General features: G+C 36.9%; 1 protein-coding gene across 2 annotated transcripts; it reads left to right on the forward strand.

Moving 5' to 3' along the window:
* The first annotated feature begins 12,234 nt into the window (after positions 1-12,234).
* Positions 12,235-17,935, forward strand: LOC110899528 (probable transcription factor KAN2). 2 transcript variants are annotated; one of them, XM_022146412.2, is made up of 6 exons: positions 12,235-12,965; positions 13,092-13,168; positions 14,810-14,855; positions 14,944-15,106; positions 16,236-16,296; positions 17,524-17,935. In XM_022146412.2, the coding sequence occupies exons 1-6, from the start codon at positions 12,404-12,406 to the stop codon at positions 17,641-17,643; spliced, it is 1,029 nt and encodes a 342-aa protein (XP_022002104.1). In that variant the 5' UTR covers positions 12,235-12,403; the 3' UTR covers positions 17,644-17,935. The 2 variants fall into 2 exon arrangements, with proteins under 2 accessions (XP_022002104.1, XP_022002105.1); XM_022146413.2 differs by having other exon boundaries at positions 16,239-16,296.
* The last annotated feature ends 8,065 nt before the right edge of the window (positions 17,936-26,000 follow it).

Consider the following 26,000-nt stretch of genomic DNA (forward strand, 5'->3'; position numbering starts at 1 on the left):
TAAATGCTGAAAAATAAAAATAAAATAAAACAGATAGACAAGATGAATCACTTGGATCCGACTCGTGTATTAGTATAACCTTTGATTATTTTCGCACTTTTGCACTTATTTAAGAGATTATCTTAGTTATTGTAGTAGGCCCCTCTTTTGAAGGCGACGCTACCCTCAACCCAGTAGTTTGAGTCAGCAAGGATACAATCCTAAAGGGTTGGATTATTGGAAGATAATGAATTAAGTTATTAATGCAAATTATGGTAGGCCCCGCTTTTGGCGGTGACGTTACCCTCGGCTAAGTAGTCTGAGTCAGCAGGGATACAGTCCTAAATAGCCGGGTTATAGTATTAATAGTAGTTAACTTTTGAGGGGGTCAAAGAGTTTGGATCCCCGCCATCCAATACCTATGGGTATTGAAGGAGATCCTACTAAATTTGACCCAGGTCCCTTGCAGGACCTCTAAACGCTGAACAGGGGCAAGACCCTTACCAAACCGTTCCCTTAACCCCCGACCAGGTAGCCAACATACCTCCATATAGACCGTGGAGATATGAATGGTGAAAATCTTTTATTTTATATAGACAGTAAAATAATGCCAAGACACCACGGACAAACGATAAGGAAAGATCACCTTCAACATAAGCAACTAGTTATTAAAGTCATTAATACAAAACCAAATAAAAAGTGCAAAAGATTAAAAATAAAAAGTATTATACTAAACACTTGTCTTCACCAAGTGATGTAAGAGACTTAGGCAAACATGGCCTTGATTGTCAAGAACTCTTACTATCAATCTTGGATCCCGAGACGACTCACACACTCTACGATGGACAATGGATGATGGTGGTGGATGATGGTGTTATGGTGGTGGTGGGTGGTGGATGAAGTGTGAGAGAGGTGGTGTGCCAAGGGATGAGTTGGAATGAAACCAAGCACTCCTATTTATATGCTGAACAGAAGGCTGGGCACGGCCCCGTGTCCGCTGGACACGCCCCCATGCCCGTCTGACACTCTCTCTCTTCATTAATTGTAATTCGCAATTACAATTAATGCGCCTGCTGTACTTTCGCCACGCCCCCCTGCTCACTGGACACGGCCCCGTGGTGGGCAATAGAAGCTTCTACAGGTTTGTCTTTTCTGCTGCTTCTTGGGCACGGCCCCGTGCTGGCTGAGCACGGGGCGTGTTCAGGCTTCTGTTTTCTCTTCTTTGCTTGGGAGGATGCCGTTGAGGGATCGGGCAGTCTACTTTTATTCCTTTTCTTGTATTTATGTTAGAATTAGCTGTCTTTTTGCTTCTTTTGTGAATTTGAACTCATTTCATCCTGAAAATACAAAAGGAAGACAAAAACACTCTTTTTCCAACATTAGTACTTTAAAGGGTTAGTTTTATGCCTTATTTGATGTAATTTATATGTTGCATTTTACACACATCATCATTGCCGACGCACTCAGCAAACGTAGCTATCTGCATAGCACCCACAATGTCCCAGCCCAGCATCATCTCGAGTCTCTCATTCGCGAAGCCCAACATGCATGTTTTACCGAGCGTACTTTGATGAAGGAAGTAATTCATCACGATGGAGCCTAGTTAGTGAATAAATCAAATGGGATATTCCATTTTCTGGACCGAATTTGGATTCCCAAGCGAAATGATTTGCGACAGATTCTAATGGACGAAGCCCACAAATCCCGGTATTCTATTCATCCCGGTGCCGATAAAATGTACCAGGACCTTCGCTACAAGTACTGGTGGTCGGGCATGAAAAGAGATATCGCCCTCTACGTTGGAAGATTCCTGACCTGCTCGAAAGTCAAAGCCGAGCACCAAAGACCCTCTGGCTTACTCGAACAACCCGTGATCCCGATGTGGAAATGGGAAAGCAAAGCCATGGACTTCATAACCAAACTCCCACGTACAACCACAGGTCACGATAGCATCTGGGTTATCGTCGACCGTTTGACCAAATCAGCTCACTTCCTGCCAATACGAGAAGACTACAAGGTAGAAAAATTAGCCCGAATCTACACAAATGAAGTTATCTGTCGACATGGTACGCCTCGCGACATCATCTCTGACCGCGATGGTCGGTCTACCTCGCATCTGTGGGAAATGTTTCAAGCTGCACTCGGTACTGAGCTTAATCTGAGTACCGCATTCCATCCACAAACCGATGGTCAGACTGAAAGAACGATCCGTACTATGGAAGACATGCTTCGCTCTTATGTCATAGACTTCGGTGGTAATTCGGACGCATACTTGCCTCTAGTCGAATTCTCGTATAATAACAGCTATCATTCCAGCATTCAGATGGCACCATTTGAGGCCTTATACGGAAGAAGATGTCGGTCGCCTATTGTGTGGCACGAGATTGGTCACTCGCAACTAACCGGTCCTGAGCTACTGCAAGAAACAACTGACAAAATCCTCCAAATAAGAGACAACTTGCTGAAAGCTCGGATTCGTCAAAAAAGTTACGCCGAAAGACGACGCAAGCCCCTTGAATTTGACGTTGGCGACCATGTACTCCTAAAGATGTCACCTTGGAAGGGTGTGGTCAGATTCGGCAAGAAAGGGAAACGCGCGCCTCGATACGTTGGACCCTTTAAGATTCTGGAAATGATCGGAAAAGTGACCTACAGACACGAACTACCGGAGGAACTTAACAACGTTCACCCAACTTTCCATGTGTCTAACCTCAGAAAATGCCTGGCTAAGCATGATTTGTTTGTGCCTCTGGAAGATCCCCAAGTAAACGAAACGCTACACTTCATGGAGAAGCTTGTCGAAATCATGGATCGCCAAACCAAGCAGCTCAGACGCTCGTGCATTCCCATTGTGAAAGTTCGATGGGAAGGCAAACGAGGCGCAGAGTTCACTTGGGAACTCGAAAGCGACAGGAAGGCGAAGTAACCGCAGTTGTTTGTTACGACTGAATCCTAATTTCGGGACGAAATTCCCTAAACAAGGGGAGGCTGTAACACCCCGTGTTTCGAAAGTCAAAGTCAAAGTCAAGATTGAAGTCAAAGGAAGAAAAGATTGCTAATTGCGATCTGTCACTCTTTGCTCAATTCATGTTTTGACTTCTTTGACTCGTAGTTAGTCTAATTAATTATCTATGTTAGTTGTATTATGTGGAGTATTTATTACTAATCGAGATCTGTTCGCTATTTATCGATGTTTATCGCATATTTTATCGCTTATCGAAATCGCGCTCACAACTCGAATTATGTGTTCTGGTTATTGTTTTACGTGTGTGTGCCTCGTATGTGTTACTTGTGCATGTTTATTTATGTTATGTTGTGGTGATTAATCGAGACGCAATCGCAATCGCTAAACGCAGGATAATTAGGATGATTGTATGTTAGATATAGTAGTTAGGATTAAAAGTAATTTGAATAGGGAAACTCTATCGCATCGCAACGCTCGTCTCGCGAATCGAAACTGCAAAAGTCGTCGCACTGTGCACTCGGATCGAGTGGCCCGCCGACTGAACGGCCACCCGGCAAAGCTGCCAAATCGATCGGCCCGCTCTCCTCTTCCCTTTCCTTTTATGGAAACCCTATAAATACCACTGTCAACATCACCAACTTACCTCTTTTGCTCTCTTGTCCGACGAAGCGCTCCAACCTCACATTTTCTTCAATTTCTCACAATTTCGGTAAGATCTCATCCTAAATCTTGTACATTCTTAATCTACACGCACTTCTACACCTTTCTATCTTTTGAATCTTAACTTTTAACCGTGAAATCACTAGATTTGAGGTTTTCTAGGATGATGTCATCATGGTGTTCTTATGAACTTCATGTTTTGGCCTCAATCCACCAAGAACAACTTGGATCTGAACGATTTCCACACAAATAAACAAGGATCTTGCATAGATCTAAACTTACTCATGCTGAAGAAGGATTGAAAGATGGTTTCTAACCTTCTTTCAACTCTTTTACACTCAATGCACTCAAAACCGATAGAATCGGGCCTTGTTCTAGCCTTCTACTCTATCTTAGTGATGTGTTAGCTCAAGATCCGGATTCTATCCACGAGACCACCAATTTCGGGTTAACCAAGAACAACCGTCTTGAACCGGTTAACTGGTTGAACTTGGGTGATTCCTGTTCGATCGGGCTACTTGGGTCAAGATGGGGTTCTGTTGATTAGCACGTTGTTACACCGTCTCGATAAACCTACAAAACTATCAAAACAACCAAGGAAGAAGACGATCAGGCCAACCAGGTTGAGTGACGCCCGATCGGACTGCTGTCCGAACGGATTGTCACCCGATCGGGTTACAACCCGATCGGCTTGCACCGTGGGCCCCACACTTAACTATTATTTCATCATTTCAAGTTTAAACATCGAACGAATTGTTGTCCGATCGGACTACCACTCGATCGGATTGCCACTTCGACCATGTGATGTTTGAATCCAACACTTAAACAATTTTCAAAAGGATTGCCACCTGATCAGACCACAATCCGATCGAGTGACAAACTGCTGTGAACTTGTTCTCACTAAGTGTTAAACCTACCGGATTATCGTCCGAAAATCGATCGACCAGAAGGGTAGAGACACTTCTGTGTTTTCTTAATGCTACAACAAAAACTTCAAAAGTCAAGCCATCATACACAAAAACATCCTTCTCAAAGGAAGAAACAATCCACTTGAAAGGTCACCCGATCGGATGACCATCCGAGCGGAATGTCACCCGGTCGATTAGGCTACCCGATCGGACTGCCATCCGATCGGAGTACCATCCGATCCTTGACACTTCACCCCGTTTACGTATCGCTTATCGTTATGCTATCGTTCTGATTAGGCTAATCTCACTCTAAGCGCTCCCTTCAATCCATCATCGCTGTAAGTATACTCGAACCCTTTTTGCTTTCGCACTTTTGGGTGTTACATACGTTACCTATATTCAAATCACATCAATCACACAACGCAACACTATTTAAACGCTAACCGTTACTGCATGTTATACGTGACTTAATGAATGCTTGTTTGTTATGTTTACACATGGAATGCTGTCTACCTGCCTTTGCAACGATAGTACTATAGTTTGGACTCAGCACCTGTTCACTCAGGGGTTGTTAAGGACAATTAAATACATGGGTCACAGTGGTGATCATGCATTACGAACTGCCTTGTGCAGTCAACCCGCAGTCATTGGTATCGATAGGTTCATGTCGATATTTAACATGCCTCATTTTACACTATCTACATGATGGTTATGCGTAAACGATTTCGAACTCTATTATATCTATTAAACTTGTATGCTCACCTTTATACTATGTGTATTGACTTTTACTTTAACGTATGTGGCAGGTGCTTAAGATGTTTGAATGCTTTGCTTGCTGTGAAATCGAGGCTAGGAAAGGTCTAGAAACCAATAAACAATTGTCCGTATTTTGAAATCTGAGTTGTCGGAACAGAACAATTCTAGATCTTATCTGTAATAATTATGTTATCTTTTATGACATGGTATGGGACATGTTGCTTTAAATAATTGGTAATTATAGTTGTTATGGAAACTTCTGGAGAATCTGTTTCGCTCAGTGCCACGCCCTGGTGTTTCCGCCACCAGTCGGGGTGTGACAGGTCAACAGACTAAAAACATAATAGACAAAAGACAAAAAAAACACCAATAACGACATACTGAAAACACCATGGACAAAGTTAAAACATGTGGCGACTAAAAAACACAATGGATAGGCTTATAACACATGTGCAGACCTAAAAACACTATGGGCAGAACCTATAATACCATGTATAGAATACCTATTTAAGAACATTTTTTTTATTTTTATGTAGCAAGATTATATTCATTATAAAGATAAAAAGGTGTTTGTTATAATGGTGTAAATTTAACAAGATAATAATAATAACGCATAAAAAAGTTATGATAGTTTAAAAAGATGGGGAATATACATATGCTAAAAGAAAGTCAACAAGGCATGTATTTCCTATTATACCCTTCCATCCCTTTAGTTTCTTCTCCCCTTCCCTAGCAACGTGGCGCGCCTATAGCCCTTCTTTGAAGATCAATGTCCTGAGAAGTGGGTATCAAATACCGTACAAAATGTATTAGTTCGGTATCGGTATAGTACCAGTATCAACACCGAATTTTCAGTACTTTGGTGTTTTCCTTTTATTTTCATTATAGCACATCGCCTGAACACCAAAAATATTATTCCCTATTTTCCTTTAGTTTTTGTGGTTTACTTCCAATATCATATAATTTAGAGTTAATTACACAGATAGTACTTGTGGTTTACCAAAAGTAACACTTTTGAGTACTAAGGTCTTTTAGTAACATTAACACCTTTGGTTATTAAGGCTAACTGTTGTTACTTCTGTAAAGTTTAAGCCAAATGACAAAAATGTCCTTCCATATTCAAAGGATCATTTATGTAATTACTCCATAACTACAAGCGTCATTTGTGTAGTTTGAATAAAAAAAAATTTATTGTTATATATGTAAAAAGCATAACAATAAAAAACAAAACCTGAACATCCAAAATCGTTCTCCCACCACCACAATCACCAAAATCATTTCAGTCATTTAATTGTCACTAGATTTCTTATAATGCAACATCGACAACAGATTCAACATGTAGAAGGAGATAAAGGTGTGAATCTCACCGAAACAACCACAAAGGTCGTCGATTTTCAACAGGTTTCATGAGAGCAACATCAACCTTTCATCAATTGTTTTGGTATTCTTCTTGATACTTTAAAAGGTTCAATATGAGCACCATTGATTTTCAACAATTCCATCTTGCTTCAGTATTCTTCTTGACTCCTTCTCATAAATCACCCAACAGATAAAAATAAAATTGTCGTTGATTGAGATCTAATGCAAAACTGGGTTTCAAGAACCGATTGCAACCCCTCATGCTCATATTACTTCATGCTGATTTATGAGAATAACCACGAGATGGATAGGGAGATCGAGATGAAAGGGAAGTTCGAGTTTTTAAGAACCCGGTTGCAAACCCTCATGATTTGAGTACTCGTCGACCAATAAAAGTGTTGTCGCCCATAGGGAAGAGATGCACAAAAGGAGGAGGTTTGGGATGGTTTGGTTTGGTTTGAGAGTTACTGTGTTTTTAAACAGTTGTTAGTGATTTACATACATTGTCCTTGTAGCTTAAAATTTGATTTGATTACACAATTAGTTTATCAAAAGCATATTTTAGCCATTCTGCTTAAATTTAACAGAAAATCTAACGACAATTAGCCTAAATACCCAAAGGTGTTACAAAATGAAACCAAAGAACCTGGACCTGTTACTAACAAACCTTAGTACTCAAATATGTTACTTTTAGTAAACTACAAGGACAATGTGCGTAATTAACTCTATAAATTATTATTAGGGTTCAAAATTATCATTTATGAGTTGAAAAATATAATAAACACTTAAACTTAGGCTTTATTCTTGATAATAACACTAAAACAATTGATTTTGCTTGGACATTTTTCATCCTTAGTGATATCACACTCTTATATCATGTTATGTAACATATAGAAAAAAGCTGAAATTAGTTGTTTGTAAAATCAAGATCAAATGTGAGAAGTCAAACTTGAACATCATAATTCGAATTCATGTAACTTTGGTAGCCGTAAAATACAATATAATATCTATGTTTGAAAATTGGAAGTTAAAATCATAAAGCCGAACATACGGCCATGGTAGAGACATGTAACTTTCATAAACAAATTATTCGTAAACAAGAAAAAATGTAAATTAGGTTATTAGGATAAGTATTGCAGATCAATATGTTTATCAAAGATGGAGTTACTAAATTAAACTCTTCAAATTCTACATATATTAATTCAGGGGTACCGAAATTAAGAGTACATATGTCGGTTAGTACCTAATACCGAAAGCCCCTAATAATGGATACCAATATTGATATAATTCCGTCGGCACCAGTTCAGTACAATACTGATATGGTATCGATATCAATGCTCAGCACCATATGCTTAAAATAGAAACTTATGTATATAAACAAAATTCATAAGAACTAGAAGTGAGCCCTTTAAAATACATTATATAAATGATTAGTTAGTTAATGGAGTTATGGTAAATGATTATCGACTTATTTGGCCCCTTCTAGAACATGAAATTACTACTAACTTTATAACTTTTTTATATGTTAATCTACCTATGGTATCTAACGAGAGAGAAAATCCCCCCCCCCCCCCGATCTAGACATAACCCCTATACAGTCACCCGCATAATCCTCTAAACGCCCATGCATGTAATTGTAGATAATTTGAGTTTAAATTCATCTTGTAGAAATGTGCTCCATGTCCAACTAAGCATGTATGGTCGAAAGTTATTGGAAGCAAGGGGTGTCCCTTGTTCATATTTACTCTTAATCCTCTTGATAGGTGTCCTTATCTCGTTATAACTTAATAATTTAATACATTTGAAATCTTCCCCTTCGAGATTATTAATATGCTAAACTCATTATTTCAACTAATATTACTAGATATCATTAGTAATCAATATAGTAGCAAGAACAACATATGAATTATACAAAGGTCACATGTAATATAATTCACATGTTAAATTGGTGTTTTGAGTTACAAAGCACACAACTTCAAAAATAAGACACAATACTTGATGTGGTTATCGTACGTGGATATGCTACACAAATAAGCTTACTAGACACTATTATGAGGTCATTGATACTAACAACACAAGGTTGGATTGTATTAATGCATAAGGCGATATGGACATGGGGTGGGGTGGGGTGGGGCGGGGCGGGGCGGGGCGGGAGTGTTCTTTAAATCAATGATCTCATAAGGCACAAATTTGGATTGTATTAGTGAATATGAAAATGTAGAATGACTATTTGTTTAATTTAATACTTGTGTGATTAGGAGGGTGTAAAGTAATTTGACACAAAGTTGAAATAGCATATCTACACAAATGTTGAATGGTGGGTAATGTCAAGATTAGCCTAAGCATTTAAAAGTACTAAAACTTGAAAAAGCAAACTTAGAGGAAATTTGAAAACGTGATAACAAGAGATACTTAAACCACGATTAGTGTAGTATGCAAGTATATGACTAATCCTGGATAATCTAATTTGAAAACAGTTATGAAACACATCAAAAATCTTCCTGTTCTGTTATAGAATACGCAGTTTGGTTAGAGTGGATATCATGTGATACTTAAAGGGCATATGAAACATTATTTTTTTTTTGGTTTATGGCGATAAGTCTATTGGTGGTCTAGTTGGCTATGTAGACTAGATTATGATCGTGATATTATGAAATAAAAAACTGGAATGCTAATATATAACTTGTTCGAATGTGCTATTAGTTGGAAAATGTCACTTCAATCTATGGTTGTCTTGTCGATAATTGAAGCCTTATACAATGAATGGGGTAAAAGAATGTGTAGGCTATATATGGCCAGGTTGAGAGTTTTGGTCTCTAGATCGATAAACCTACTCTTTTATTGTAACATTCAGAGTGCATTAAGTTTTTCTAATACTAATATATCATAGGATGACAAAGGGTGTTGGAGTCAAGCTGATTTTCTTCATGATGTATTGGAAGTTGATAGTGTCATATTGATTTCATTCATAATATGATGACTTTGAAGCATATATGTACTCCATTCAGAAAATAGCAATGGAGACTAACATATATATGTTTACAATACCAATAGAAAAGTTCAAGCATTATTTGCATTTGGTGAATGTTCACGTATAATGAGGCAGTAATGGATAAAAGTGGGAGGAAAGAGATGATTGTTGGTGTTCCACCTAACGATAATGATTACTTACGAGGAGTTGCAAATCTTTTTATTTTTCTATTAAAAGAAATCATTTTAGTTCACTCATATATGATGACTTACAAAGTTTTCGTTGTTTATTAGAATAAATTGGCTTAGTCACATATAAATGAATAAACGTTTAGTTAAAGAAATTTAGAGCTATACGCAACGTATGTACAGGGTATGTATACGACCAGTCAGTCAATTTCGTACACTGTCAAATCATGCAGATATACGCGCGTATAGAGCCATACGAAGCCAGTATACGAGGCACCTATACGCTGCGTATAGAGCTATACGTAGCGTAGGTACAGGCATGGGCGGCTCTTTAGGTGTGCGGGGAGGACTTCCGCACAAGGCCCATTTTTTTGAGGGGCACGGGATTTTTTAAAAAAATTCGATATATATATGTTATTTTTTTTAATTGTACACACATAACAAATCCAATATAGAGGCCCATTATCAAAAGATTTGTATTTTTTATAATATACCCAACTTAACAATAGGTTTATTAGGCCCAATCCAATACTAAATTTTTGTCATTTTCGTAATTATGTTGTTTATCATTAAAGCATATAGGCCCATTTTTCGAGCTAGAACAGGGTAGGTGAATTCTCAGAGACGTCACTGGGTACAGGGTACGTACCCGACCAGTCAGTCAACCTCGTACACTGTCAAATCATGCAGACATACGCTGCGTATAGAGCCATACGAAGCCAGTATAGGAGGCACCTATACGCTGCGTATAGAGTTATACGCAACCTATTTCAGTAGCTACGTCACGACGTTGACACACTGATGTATGTAATGGATTGGTTAGTTGAGGAGGCGTAGGATCGTCGACAGCGTGAGGGATTACCTCCACGACACTTCATCCAGCTGCAGCATGGCATCAGCAGCAGGATGCGCTGCCATAGTATTTTATCTTCTGCGATGTATTTCGTATTTAGTTATACTATATTATATCTTTTGTTATTTATGTACAAAGTTATGTTGTATATATCAAACTTATGTTGTATATATCATATTCAGTCGTATTGAAAAAGTAAAGTATTTTAATCTAAACAATATAGTATGGAAACTGTGTAATATATTCGAACCGCACCCAGGTATTTCAAAATAATTAACGTTATAAAAATTTAAAACTGGTATAATATTTTAATTTAAACGGTATAGTATGGAAACATGGTAGAATATATTTGAACTGTACCCGAGTAATTTAATAAAATTAACGGTATAAAAATCTTAAACGGTATAATATTCGAACCGCACTGAGACTTGGTATAATAATTTAATTTAAACGGAATAGTATTGAAAAGGTATAATATATTCGAACCGTACCCGGATATTTCAAAATATTTAACGGTACAATATTTTAACGGTATAGTATTCGAACCGCACCCATACTTGGTATAGTAATTTAATTTAAACGGTATAGTATTCAAACGGTATAATATATTCGAACCGTACACGGGTATTTAAAAATAATTAACGGTATGATATTTAAACATTTATAGTATTTGAACCGCACTAGACGTGTAATAATTTAATTTAAACGATAACAATATAATATATTTGAACCGTATATACGTTTTTCAAAAAATTTTAACGGTATATAATATTAACGTTTATATATTTTAAGCGATTAAACGTTGAAACCGGATGAGAATTTATAACACAAATACTCTAAAATAACCAAACAAAATTCTGATGGGTTATATACGCTACGTATAGAGTTATACGCAACGTATAACCAAACAATATACCCTAGCTGTCTGTGTCTATAATTGCTGGGCCAGACGCTGAATTTCATGCAACCTATACGCTGATATCTCTATACGTTACGTATTAAAACACTAAGTGTACAAATAAGTAGCCTTGGTGTGCCGATAGTATAGGACTTTATATATCAGTGGCATAAAATGCATGTATATATAAGCTTGACCGTTTATATATATATACACATGCATAAACACTCACATGTACTTTTTTGCATTTTATATACAAATTATTATTTTTTATAGTTTTTTTTCAACATGTGTAACCCTACAACATCTTTCACCGTAACCTTTCATAATCAAGATATATGTTTTACGGATTTTATTAAACAAAAATATATCATTTTGGTCTTCATTTGGTTGTCTTATATTGTTCCTGATAAAGATTAAAATGGTTTAAAATAATAAGCACTGTATTATCTCATCAATTCCCTTAGATTTCGGATTTTAGATGCAATTCTTTTAGATATATTTTAGACCAAAAACTAAAAATTAAGAAGAAAAAGTTAAAGATGGTAAAGGAATCAAGCCTCAAACTTATTCACCTTTTTTTCCTTTTACATCTTTTTCCTCTCTTTCTTTTCCTACCCCCACGTCCACATAAAGAAATAAAGGCCCCCTACCCTACCCCCCCCCCCCCCCTCCTTTGGTCTCTTCAAGTGTCATTTTCACACACACTTCGCATACCATATACAACCGTACCCTTCACTTAATACTGATCTCCAACTTCATCTTTCTCCATTAAACACAACCCCATCCCAAGAAACTTGATCATAACCTACAAGATTGAAGCAAGAACAAGAAAGACACAAAAGTAGAAAGCTTTGCAAGTGATAATGGAGTTCTTTACACCACAACCAGACCTGTCTCTTAGAATCAGCCCACCCAACACACAACCCTCTTCAAAACCTTGGAGACCATCAAACCCATCACATCAAGATCATAATTTGGGTTTGGATCATTTGTGGAAGAAAGCTTTAAGCTCCCAAAACCACCAGCATGCACCCAACCTAACCCATAACACAAACACAACTATTCAGGAACATCATGATCAGGGACTAAGCCCAGAGCAAGGGTTTTTGATACCCATAAGAGGGGTGCCTGTTTATTACCAAAATAGTCATCCTAATTTCCAAATACTAGCTCAATATCCTCATCCACCTCCCCCTCCTCCTCTTCATCAAATTAACCACCCTTCATTAGATTCTTGTACTATATCTACAAGTAGTAGCTCTTCTTCTTTAACTCATGGAAATAGTCCTAACAATATTGCGCGATCACGGTTCTTGTGTTCGAGGTTTCCGATTAAGCGCAGTGTTCGAGCTCCGAGGATGCGATGGACAACTACCCTTCATGCTCGGTTTGTCCATGCTGTTGAGCTCTTGGGTGGCCATGAAAGTATGTTCTAGAGCTCTCACTCTTTTTAAATCTAATTTTAAAGACAAAACCCTAATATAAAATTAAATTTTGGTTGCTAAATTTTCTTTGAATTTCCTTACTGATTTTGCTTGTGAAATGGACTAGGAGCCACACCCAAGTCAGTTCTTGAGCTAATGGATGTTAAAGATCTCACATTAGCACATGTGAAATCTCATTTGCAGGTAAACTTGATTGATAAACCTAGCTCCCATTGTTTTCTAGTTAATTTAGAAAGGGTTTTATTTCTGATATAAATCTCATCTTTTTATATCTATTTCAAGAGTTTTGTTTGCCAGATTGTTTTCTAAATTATGTTAACTAACACAAAACTCCCTGAACAACCGAAGTGAGCCATTTTTTTTTTTTGGTCAATTATAACTCAGTTCTACAACTGAAATGTACTATTTTGTCGTTAAATTAACTAACACAAAACTCTAGTGAGTTTGCTTCTTTTTTGTGTTAAAAGTCCTTATTTTTATTAGCTATCAGTCCAAAGGATCTTAATATATATGTACACTTTTATGTATATATAAAGTTAAAAACACAGTACATAGAGGAAGGAACCTTCAAACCGAAGTTTTTTATTTATATGCAGGCAAAGACCAGCCTCTTTTGATTTATATTTACTTTTGACCTTTAGACTGTAAGAACAACTTTGCATTATCAGACAAAACAAATATGTATTTTAAAATAAATACAAGACATATTATATATTTTAATCATGCAGAGAACCATCTCTAATCTTTGGCACTTATCCTTGTTCTTCTTTTCTTCTCCTCCTGCTACTGGATCAGATGGTTCTGCATTGACACAGCTTTCAAAATCAGCTTTTCTTTTGCTTTCCAGGACACATGTTTTATATATTTATTGTTATCACATTAATATTCCTACATAAATGCACACCTAGTGTGTGCAAGTATATATATACACATATATAATATACATACACAAAAGACAAAGTTTACAGGAATTGAAAATAAAGAGATATGGCACAAGCCAAGACAAGTTTACACACAATCCACTGTGTAATTGTGTGTATTTTTTAGGTTTGAGTTGAACAACAACATTAATAATTCTCTCCTTTTCAGAGGGGAACTTGAGATATGGGAAAGTACAACAAAGGCCATCATTTGTCAATGATATGTGTATATATGTCTAGTAGCACTAAGTGTGGTATCTTAACCATGCATCTTAACCATGGTTAAGTCTAATGGTAGAATGGTCTTTCATTCAAATAGGCATGCAGCCTACAGTAGATTCGTTTTCAATTATATGCTTTCTTTATGCATGGTCAAATATATACATAGTCCGTAGTCACTAGTCACATTTGACATTTATACTTAACCGGTAGACACATTCACTTATTTTTAACTTTATTATAGAAAAGTAAGCTTAAAACATATCACATACTACCAAATAAGTGAATGATGTAAATATTATTAACACTAAATTTTACTAGAAAAAAAAAACAAACATAAATTATTTAGATTTATTGTCAGTGATTCTTATTCTATTAACTTTTTAAGTTCTAACATACAAATGTTTATGTCATATACATAAAAATTCATTACAGTAATTTGTTCATATAATTTTAAATTTGATTTTTAACTCTCATTTCAATCGTTTTCTTATATTAAAAAAATAAGACTTAAATGATGAACAATTTGTTTTGTTCTCCATATTCTTGTGAAAAAATGTGTTATGCTTAGATTCTCCCCGTATAGAATGCATGTAGCACGTAAAGCGTATAAAGCATAACATAATACTATGCATGTTATAAGTTTGGAAACGTATATAAAATTATGTTTATTCTTGTTTTGTAGATGTATCGAACAATAAAGACAACAGACAAAGGGCTAGCTTCCTCAGGTTAACTGGGCTCTTAATTATTTGTTTGTCATCGGCTTATTCAATACTTTTATCAATTTTGTAATGGCGGTCTATCATATTTCATTAGGACAATCGGAAGTTTATGAGAATGGATCATCGGGTGATAATTCCGATGATATAATGTTTGACATCCAAAATCAAAGAACAGGATTATCAGCTAAGCAAGGAGGACAGTCTAGCCTTTGTCAAGATAAAGTTTTCCAGCATTGTCGTTGGAGCAACTCGTCAAGGTGAAAAAAAAAAAACCTTATGCTAATCAACTATTTTGTGAGTAAAGTTAATTAAGGTTTGAAAAATGGTGTTATGTTCATATGATCATTTCATTGATAAAAAGAGGTTGACTAAATGTACCATCGATATTGATTGATAACCGAGTGATTTAAACATAAATTTAAAATGCATGTACGTTGGTACACAGGCTTTTAAACACATGTATAAGTCCATTTGTCTCCATTTGTCTTGTTATACACCCGTATAAGCCCATGCGAATGGCCGTATGAGCTCGTATTCTCCTCGGTTTGAAAAAAAATGAAATGGCTGACACATTTAGTAAAAATAGAGAATGGGTATTTTTAACAACCTTTATAAACATATATAGTCTAAAAGAAACATTTTAACTACATGCATCACTAGCCTAGGTATGTTTTATGTAGATAATTATCGGTCTTCCTTTGAACCCAGTTTGAGAGTCACATGCATGCCCATGTGTATTATCATTAGAGTAGATATATTTTCATTATAAAGAACGGTCAATTCGTGGAATAAAAGTTTTACCACTCGTATGTGCTTTAACTTCGAGCCTTCCAAGAAAACAACCTCCCTTTCAAGTGGCATGAAAAGGGGCTTTAAGTAAAATAAGAAAAGTATATTTAATTTACTGATCTTGCCATTTCATGTAAAAGATGAAAGCCAAAAATTCAACCCATCAATTCACTTTGATCTTTTGGTCTTCAATCAACCATGACCTTTCAAGAAGCTAGGGACCCATTACTTCTAAACTTGGTGCCAAAAGCTATCCTTTTTTTCTAAACTTCCTTGTAGCTATGTCTATGCATTTGTGTTTATTGTATTCTTTGTCTCCCCTAGTACCCCTCACCACACACACACACACACAAACACCTTTTTCTTTTCATTTAGTGCACAATGGCATGGGCAAGGGGAATTCACATGGGTTGATTTTGATTTCTTTTATCTCAAAGAAACTGGTAAAGTGAGAAGCTATATATGTATAGCTATAAACTAGTCTTTGAAAGAATGCTTTCTTTATATGGGTGTGCATGCTTTTTGCAATTCTTTTTTTATGGCATGGGCTTTGCCTTGATTGGAATTATTAACTTCTCTTGGCTATGGATCTTGTAGCAGGGAAGTTTTGTTGAATGGCAAACAGGAAGATTTTGATGCAAACATACCATATCTTGAGGTAGATATGCTTTTTTCTTTTTCTATTCCAGAATATATAATTGATTCCTCAATCCCCAAAAGTTACCACACTTAATTACTCTTGTGAATATTAATGTTGGGTTTGGTTAAATATTTATGATATGATCTACTTCTAGGAAAACATAATATAACTAATAATCTAGGACACACTCCAAATCTAGGATACAACTACAAGAAAAGAACTTTTACCAACAAAAATATGCATCATTAAATATGGTTAGCTAGGTGCTCCGTCAGTGAATAATCTACTCTTCAGAGAAGTGGCTTGCAGTTATCTACTGGTGAAGTCTTTACCCACGTCGTGTTTTTCTACAAAACTTCACTAATTGATTAACGACGAACTGGTGTGTTCACAGCCGGATAAACGATGGATACTACAACCAGTAAAAGTACTCTGATTTACAGTGAATGCCCACACTAGAGACATAGCAAATATGTGCTCTTATATTCCAAATAAGCATTTTTTTTTATTTATATACACATATTTATTCAAGGTTTTTCATATGTTACCTTAAGGACATGCATATAATAATATGGAAGCATATTATTTCTTAGTTATCAGAGTTTTCTAAAAAACAAAAAAGGCTACCATAGTTTTCACATTGTATTTTCATACTGCTGTATTAAATTATAGTGTTTTTTATTTTCTGATTTTATATTTATTTTCAAAGTTATAAGTTTTTTAACGACTATCATATTTAAATTTATGTAGTGGAATGGAAATTATCTATTGATTTTTTAGAACTGCCTTTATAAATTGATATACACATAATAAAGATGATTAATTTAAAAAGAGTGTTGGTGCATCAGTCCACTATTTCTCTAGAACTTAATGGGTTGTATATGTTAGAAAGATAAAGGTGTATTTTCTAAAGTTATATGGGATGCATATGTTGAGAAATAAAGCTGAACAAACAATACAGTTGTTGATAATAGATAGCATTGCGCTCTATCTAAGGTACTTGAAATTAAAAACAAACATCCTCTGATGATTGCAATGATATAAACCCTTAGTACCATAGCAATGATGGTTCATAACATATATTTATATGTGTGTGTGTGTGTAAACACAATGAGTTTAGTTAAATGCCCTAAAGATTATCCATATAGTCATGGTTAGTCTAAGTCTTTTATATATGAACATAACAACTATACTTTAATTGACTAATGGTTTCTAAATATATCTTGAATAATTGTGTTCTTACAGAAGGAAATGAATTCAAAAGGTATGAAGCATGAGAGATCATCAGACGTGAGCTCATCGAGCCATTCAGAAACCAGCCTTAAGAAGCCCAATCTAGAATTCACTTTGGGAAGAGCACAGTAATATATATAATGTAGCACTACTCATTTTGATATAATTAGTGTTACTTAATGCATGGGAGATGATAAAAAAGAGAGGTGCCCATTGAAAAATCAGTTGAGAAAAGTAATGAAGGGAAAAGGAGAGCAGAAGACAACTAAGGACACAAAAAGCATCAAAGGACCGGAGTAGGGTTTCAAAAAGCATATATTTGCTTTCAAAAAACTGTAAGAAACCCATATATATATTTATTGTAGTACAATAGATCGATCTTAAATAATATATATAAAAGAAATGAGACAAGAAATTGATCGAACTAACCTTGAAGAAAAATATTTTCCACTTCGAATTGAAAATGCTATGAATGGTTTTGACCGATTATACCATTTAGATGTACACACAATTAATTTATTTGTAGAGGTGTGAAATTCTTATATATCAAATGGTTCTGGGTGAAGTGTGGAACTCGCAAATATGTTTAGCTAAGATCATGAGGTATGGTGGGGCGTGGATTGGGTTATGGTGCGACACGTGGACTATGGGGCACCCAAGACCAAAAGTCAATTTCAAAGGGGTATGGTGGGGCATGGGTTGGGTGGCGTGGAAAAAAACCAATTTCAAAGGGCTAGTGCTCTTGGCCAATGAGGTTCCACCATGTCATGTGGGTAGCCCCGCCCAACGCCCCTACTGAAACCCCCACCCAATGGGGCCACGCCCAAACCCAAGCCTACCCAGGGTGGTGACGTGAGCATTTGTACCCAACCCACGCCCCAACCCCCGCCCCATACCCCGTAGTCTAAACATGTTGTTTTTTGTCAATCTGACGAGTTCACAATGTGTCTGTGTCACTTCAAGTTATGTCAATATTAAAATGATGAAATAGATATGAGCATCAAGTTTTATAATACTTTAAACATAATTAATTTTAGAAAAATTGGATTTTAATCATCTCAATTTTGACCTATCGACCAGGATTAAGCCTAATTCAAGAAACGTATGTTTACAGATAGTCTCAAATTTAAACATATTTTCCTCTAGTAATCTTGTACTAATTAAAACTTAACCTCTTTGGTTTTTTGATGATATTGACTACTTATGTCTCTCTCTCTCTCTCCCTTTTCTCTGTTATACATGTCGCCATCACCATTACCACCACCACCACCTCATCTCTACTATACACTAGAACAAACACTCGAACCAAAACCCTAACCACTATTGCCAAACCTAAACCACACGGATCTGAGCTCAAAACATAAACCCTAGTCTCCTCCTTTTTCTTTCGACTTCTAAGCTCTCGACGTTAACCTTAATCGTCGTTAAACCTAAACACTCGATTTGAAGGTGGCGGTTCAAGTTAGTTTGGTTTTGCAGGTGGGTACGTAGGCGGGCAATGGTAGTGGCATTGGTGATGATTGCTTTAAATGGGAGAAAACGATAGACGGAAGGAGAAAGAGAGAGTGTCGTTTTGTGGTGGTGCCTGAGGAGACCAAGAGTGACTAGGGGTGAGAGGGAAAGAGAGAGAGAGAGAGAGAGAGGTGGTGGATGACGATTACGATGGTAGTCCACCTCAACAAAACTAGGGATGCTAAACAGGTCGTGTTTGCGGGTTAGTCGATCCAACCCGACCTGAACCCGAAGATTGTGTCATACATATGAACCCGAACCGAGTTTCACGGGTTATCCCTTTGACACAACCCGTTCAACCTGATTTATTTTATTTTTGAGATATTGGATTTAAATAACCCTAACTTTCACCAATTGGCCGATAGCATTCCCAACTTTCGATTTGTACCACAACCCTCCCAACTTTCAACTTATTTTCCTCGGGCACTCCCAAACTAATTGAACCTTAACCTAGTTAGTCTTTTGCTGATGTGGCACTTTGTTCGATGACGTGACAGCTGATGTTGCATTTTTATTGGTGTGTCAGCTGATGTGGAAGCTGACATGGCTTTTTTTTTATGACGTGTCAACTGATGTGGCAGCTGACGTGGCTTTTTGGATAAAGTGACAACTGACATGGCCTTTTTTGATGACATGGCAGCTGACATCAACTAACTGGGTAAGGGTTCAATTAGTTAGGGAGTGCAAGAGGAAAATAAGTTGAAAGTTGGGAATTTTGTGGTAAAGTCAAAAGTTGAAAGTGTTATCGGCCAATTGGTGAAAGTTAATGTTATTTAAATCTAATATCCATTTATTTATTATTTTTTTGCAAATTAATATATTAAATTTAAAACTTTATTACAAAAACACATGTGCATATAACACAATTACATTTTTTTATAAAACTCTATGTCAGTTTCTATTTTTAAGTTATAAGTATAGCATAAAATAGTCATCCAATTTAATTCATGACATAAAAAATATTGTAATAAAATAAAATATAATACAGATGGGTGAAACAAGTCAACCCGTAAACCCGCTCGGGTTGATATGAACCCGACCCGTTTAACTAAACGGGTTCACGGGTTCAACCTGAAACTGACTCGACCTTTACCCTGTTTTTATGTTAAAAGACAGTTATACCCTTTCCTTTTACACCCTGTCTTTTTTACTAACTAAATGTCTTACCCCCTGCAAATCTGTTAAACCTTCCCGCTCTAAACGTTTGACCCTGGAAAGTCAAATAACCATTTTAACATTGACCCTCGAAAGTCAAATAATCATCATATCATATGGAAACCCAATTCGAATTGGTGTTGCATATGCATATCATAAGCAAAATGCAGAACCATAGCGGATGCTATAGCAACAACCAATTTTAAAAGTAAAGCAATAGAAATCAGTTCCGAAATTGAAGGATGAGACCTCAATGTAGGTGTTTGAGTTAGACATAAATAACATGATCTTAGTAAAAATAAGTTACCTAATATCAAGATCATCATAAAATTCCTTAACCTTAAGCACATAATAAGTTATTAAACAAGACTATCATATCATGCTAGTCTTGATGCAAATGCAGTGGCAGGTTAAGTAGTGGCAACTTCAGGATTGGGTTATCAAACATAGTGACAACCATAAGAACCATCTTCCTTTGGAAGGTCAAAGTGCCCCTAAATTCAACTACATAACAATCTTTAAAATCAGGAGTTATATACACAAGTCCATTACAGGTTCATTACATGTTTTGTTTGGGGCTTGTATATTATTCATTACAAGTTCATCACAATCAGTAGTATCACACAAGGTCATTAGAATCCGTAGTATGACACATGTTCATTACGGGGTCATTGCTTGTTCATTACAACTTCATTACAAGCTCATTACAAGTTTTGTTTTGTAACGTTTCGCATTTATGTAATTTCCTTTCTTAAAAAATTGTATTCGTATTTCTATTTTTAGAAACTTGTAATCATGTCGTATTCGTATTTCATTTCCAAATCTTGTAATCTGAGGCTTTGATCATAATGGAATTCACTTTTATACTTATACATGTTACACACTTGTGTTATACGCAATCAATCGTCGAATACATGTTTATACGCAAAATAGAGACAAATACTTAGAAATATCAATCATACATGCATTATACTCATACAATACTTTGATACACTTTAAATACCTAAAAACGGACTAAAATACAAGTTTACGGCATAAAATAACGCAATTACAAAGTACAATGGCCAAAAGTGTAACAAAACAAAACTTTGTCAGACTGCACTCCTAGGCGCCACACGGGAGAAACCAAGGCATCTCCGGCGACACTCCAGGGAGGTCGATCCGCATCCAGCCATTTCTAGCCTACGGGTTGGTGCATTTTTCCACCTCCTTTCACCCCCAATCACCTTCCTGTAGGATCAGTTTTGACCACACGAATGAGTCAATCAGAGCTAGTGCTTACTGAAAATGTGGCGGAAACACATTTTCAGCATGATACAAAGATAAACGTAACATAAAGGAGTAGAAACGGATGAATTCACACTTTAAACACTTTTACTTCACTTGATAACGATTGCCACACGGTCAGCAGTTCGACGTAGAGTACAAGACAACGTTACAAATGAAAACGACTTCAGGGGTATTTATAGGATTTGTGAACCGCTCATGTGACATGTCCACATGAGCGATCCAGCCTGGTTCGCTTTTGTGGACATATGTCACAAAAGCGGTCCAGCATTATAACTTTCATATAATTACACTTTCAACCCCTGAACAAATACAAAATAACCTATCTAGACCATATACATTAATCTAACTTCACAAAGACGCAGGCTTTAGACATTATGCACCAACAAACTCCCCCTTGGATGAAGCCGCAGTCTTTGTCTTGAATATTGGTCTTCAGATAGCAGCTTTGTATTGTTCTTCACGCCCTTTAGGCTTCCTGCTCAAAGCAATTCTTATCTTTTCATGCTTTCGCTTCTCTGCCTTCTCTTCTTCCTGTTGTTTCTTCAAAAACTTTCCTCTTTTCTCTTCCATCCTACGATTTTCACGTTCACGTTCACGTTTTGCTTTCTTCTTCATCTTTTCATCTAACTCCCACCATGACGATTTCCACTTGCTTTCGGAATTGATTCCTTTTTGAAAGCACAGTGATACAACACGTTGGAACTGTTGAGCTTGATCTTTATCTTCTGCTTTATAACGAATCTTGTGAATAAACAAGCATTCAATGTCTTTTGCCGAACAATTCACCAGCCACATCGGATCATAGACACGAATATATCTCAGCTCACCACCAGCTCTGTACGTTATGATTGCTTTAGTTGTCAGACAGCTGTAAACCCAATTAATGAACCCTTTATAAAACTCTTGCTCCATATCTGGCATAGGAATTGTTGTCATGGTTCTTGGAGGCTTTACATTCAGAATAGTTTCTGTCACACCAGACACAGGATCTACTCTTTGAATACGTCTTGGACGATGAGGCTTCCATTTCAGATATCCTCTCAGATTCTCGTACTTAATATATCCCCACATCGCCTTATCATTCTGTCTCACCTGAACTCCAACGTTCTCACCTGAGATAACTCATCGACATCCCACCATGGTAATGACATAATGTCATATAAACGTTTAAAGTATTGGACACCATATTCTCTTCGAACTGCATAGGCGTTGACTTGTGGAAGAAAACCCCAACTGATAATATCGCCAAGCGACACATTTCGATCTCGCTGGAAGTATTTCAACGGCCTTCTGAACTTTCTTTCATGAGAGTCTTTGAACCATTTAGAACGATCAATCTCTTCAACACTTGATTGACCTTCTTTTTCAACATTTGACTGGCCTTTCTGTTCAGCTTCTTTTCTCAAACACTCGAACACATTATCATTCACTGCTTCAGTCACTTTCTGACGCAACTCGTCTCTGTTTTCAGCAGCAAAGAATTCCATTAATGTCGGAAATTTTGAAGTGTCTTCAGAAACACCTTCATTATCCGAACCATCCTCTACTTCAACCCTATCATACTGATCGGCATCCTCAACATAGTTATACTTGTAATCTTTCTGTTTATTGATATCAAAAGATTCCAGATCAGCTTCAAGATCAATTGGATTCTCGGGATTTACATCTTTTAACATCTCCCTATACACATCTAGACATAAGAACAACGGTTCATGATGTTCTACAATCTGATTCTTACTCGACTCCCCCTTTCTCTCAGCTTCCCCACTTTCTTCATTAACTGTATCGTTTAGCAGATCTTCAACGACTTTTTCTTTTGAAGCTTCAGTTACTCTAACACCTGAGCCTCCTGCAGCGTCATCATCATCATCACCTTTCGAACTGTGACTGCTTGCAGAATAAACAAACTCTTCCTCATCATCATCTTCATCATCCTCTTCTTCTTCGCCACCAATTAACTTTGGCGATTGAATGTCTTCTTCGACTATACCAGGAACTGAGGATATAGGCACTGGATTGTCTATCACCATTGAAGGCACAATAGACATTACAGAACTTCCTTCAACAGCTTTACCTTTATCTTTCATTTGCCTTTCTACTTCTGCTTTACGTTCAGCACGAAGATCCTCTAACTTCAACTCTTCATACTTCTGATCCACTGTCGTTTCTAACATGCTTTCCACAACTCTATTCAGCATGTAGAACTTGTGTTCATGCAACGCTTTAGCAGCCATAAGCTCTTTATTCTTCAACTTATAATACTCGTTTTCACTTTCTCGACGACTCTTCTCCTCTTCTAATTCAGACACTCAAACTTTCAAAACGTCAATTTCCGTCTGATCAACTTCAATCTTTAGTGACAACACTTTGTTTTCACCTTCTAACCTCTGTACCTTTCCAGCAAGAGACTTTTCTCTATCAGCAATCTTTTTGCATTCATCCGCCAACTTTTTGTTTTCTGCTATCACCTCATCAATTCTCTTTTCCAACTTCAAAACTTGAGAATTGTTTGCAAAATCAAAATCAACATCTAGCAGATTATCATGCGGTATCGCAAGGCCTCTACTTGAAGAACCAAGTTGTGCTTGAGCAAGAGGAGGTGTGCCAAAAAGGTCTTGTGAAGAATAATATGTTTGATGTCGAGGTGGTGATGGTGGAAGCAGAGGAGATGGTTGTCGTTGAGGAGTAGGTTGTCTGGGTGGTGTTGAATGTGATGGAGGAGTAGGTTGTTTTGAGGATTGTTGTGGTGTTGGTTGTCTAGGAGGAGATTGATGTATTGGAGATTGTGGAGGTGTTGGTTTATGTGGAGGTGTTTGTTGACGTGGAGGTGTAGATTGTGTTTGCATGATCTTCTGAGGGCGCTTTGACACTTTAAACTTTGGAGTAGCCTTCTTTCGACCTCCAGCTTTCTTTTTACCCTTAGGAGAAGATTGTGATGCTGAAACATGCTCTGGAGAAGGTTCATAAGGTGCATCTTCTTTCTCTTCTCTCTTTCTCTTTCTAAGTAACTTCTCCTTTTCTACCTCCTCTCTCATTCGCCTTTCACGTTCTCTTGCATCAACTACTACAAACTCAGACACACTAGAAGAACTAGTAGTGTCTTTATCAACATCATCGCCTTCAACATCATCTACCACTTTCTCTTTCTCCTGTGGAATATCAACATTATCAGTAAACAAATCTGTATGAATTTCAATATGTGCTACACTAGCCGCCTCTTGTTCCTTTTCAATGTTCACCTCAGGAACTTCTTCTTCAGACTCATCTACTAACACAGTTTCAGCCTTTTTCTTTTGTTTCTTCTTTTGCTTTGAAGACGAACCTTCACCTTCAGCTACAGGAGTTACAAGTCTACGTCTGCGTCCAGACTCCTTCACATACCACTCATTCTTTGTTGGTTTGAAACCCTGAATTATCTTCAACTCATCAGCATACAATGCTTCTTTCATTTCCTCTTCATTTCTCCAGTTTTGATGACTTTCTGGATCAGGATCCACATAACTTGCATCTTTAAGTAATCCGAAGTTTTCAATCACCAACTCCGGCTCTGGATGATGAGGATGGTACTTGACCAAGTTCTTCAATGAGATATTAGACATGTGTGCTTGAACAAGAAGATCATCCTTAATGTTTCTGTCAATACCAGGATAAGCACGGTCAATCATCATTTGAACAAAGCGTGGATGTCTCCAGACTCTAACATCTGACGCTAGATTCTCCACCATATAATGAAAAATGATGTGCGAGAAGTTGTATTTCTTGTTCAACACTAATGCAGTTAACATGTTCATTTGATAATCCCTCATCTGGTCATAACTTCCCTTTGTGTGACTCAGGGAAATCAAAATACAATGAATCAAGAACTTGAATGATTTCTGAAATTTTGACTTTAAGTAGTTCCCAGTATTCAACGTGCTTCTGTATCCCAAACGTAGCATACAACCCTTCACCATTCGTTCAGGAAATCTAGTTGGATAGTTGGCTTCATTAGGGAAATTCATAACTTCTCGAACCAATGCTTCGGTCACTAGTATAGTCTCTATCTTTCCATTCACTTCCACTTCTGCTGAAATCACCTTGTTTTCCCCGTCATACTTTGCACTATTCCAAAATCTACTGATATGCGATCGATACAACGGCCTTTGTTCAGTCATAGCTTTCTTCACTGGAATGCGATCCATATAAGTCAAAATACTGCTAAATTCAGATAATAGCGGACATTTCTCCACATCTAAATCCACACAACTGTTGTGAACTGGATCGAATAACACATTCGTAGATGCCTGCACAACAACAACAAATAGGGACTTAGCCAAAATTTCACATTTTGAACACTTTGACCAAAAAGGCGATCCATCACAGAACATTAAAAGCGATCCAAACATTATAATACCACAAAGGCGATCCAAATACTTAACGACCCTATAGGCGATCCACATGAATGACTAAAAAGCGGTCCAACTATAAAAAAATCACAAAAAGCGAGCCACCCCTAGTCACATAAGCGACACAACCCTAATATGCCTTAAAAG

Source organism: Helianthus annuus, chromosome 13 (assembly GCF_002127325.2).
Source record: "Helianthus annuus cultivar XRQ/B chromosome 13, HanXRQr2.0-SUNRISE, whole genome shotgun sequence".
In the NCBI taxonomy this organism is placed as follows: Eukaryota; Viridiplantae; Streptophyta; class Magnoliopsida; order Asterales; family Asteraceae; genus Helianthus; species Helianthus annuus.

Coding starts and splice junctions, on each gene's coding strand:
- LOC110899528 (XM_022146412.2), top strand. CDS start 12,404: ATGGAGTTCTTTACACCACAACCAGACCTGTCTCTTAGAATCAGCCCA. Junction 12,966..13,091: donor GCTCTTGGGTGGCCATGAAA/GTATGTTCTAGA, acceptor GAAATGGACTAG/GAGCCACACCCAAGTCAGTT. Junction 14,856..14,943: donor CAAAGGGCTAGCTTCCTCAG/GTTAACTGGGCT, acceptor ATATTTCATTAG/GACAATCGGAAGTTTATGAG.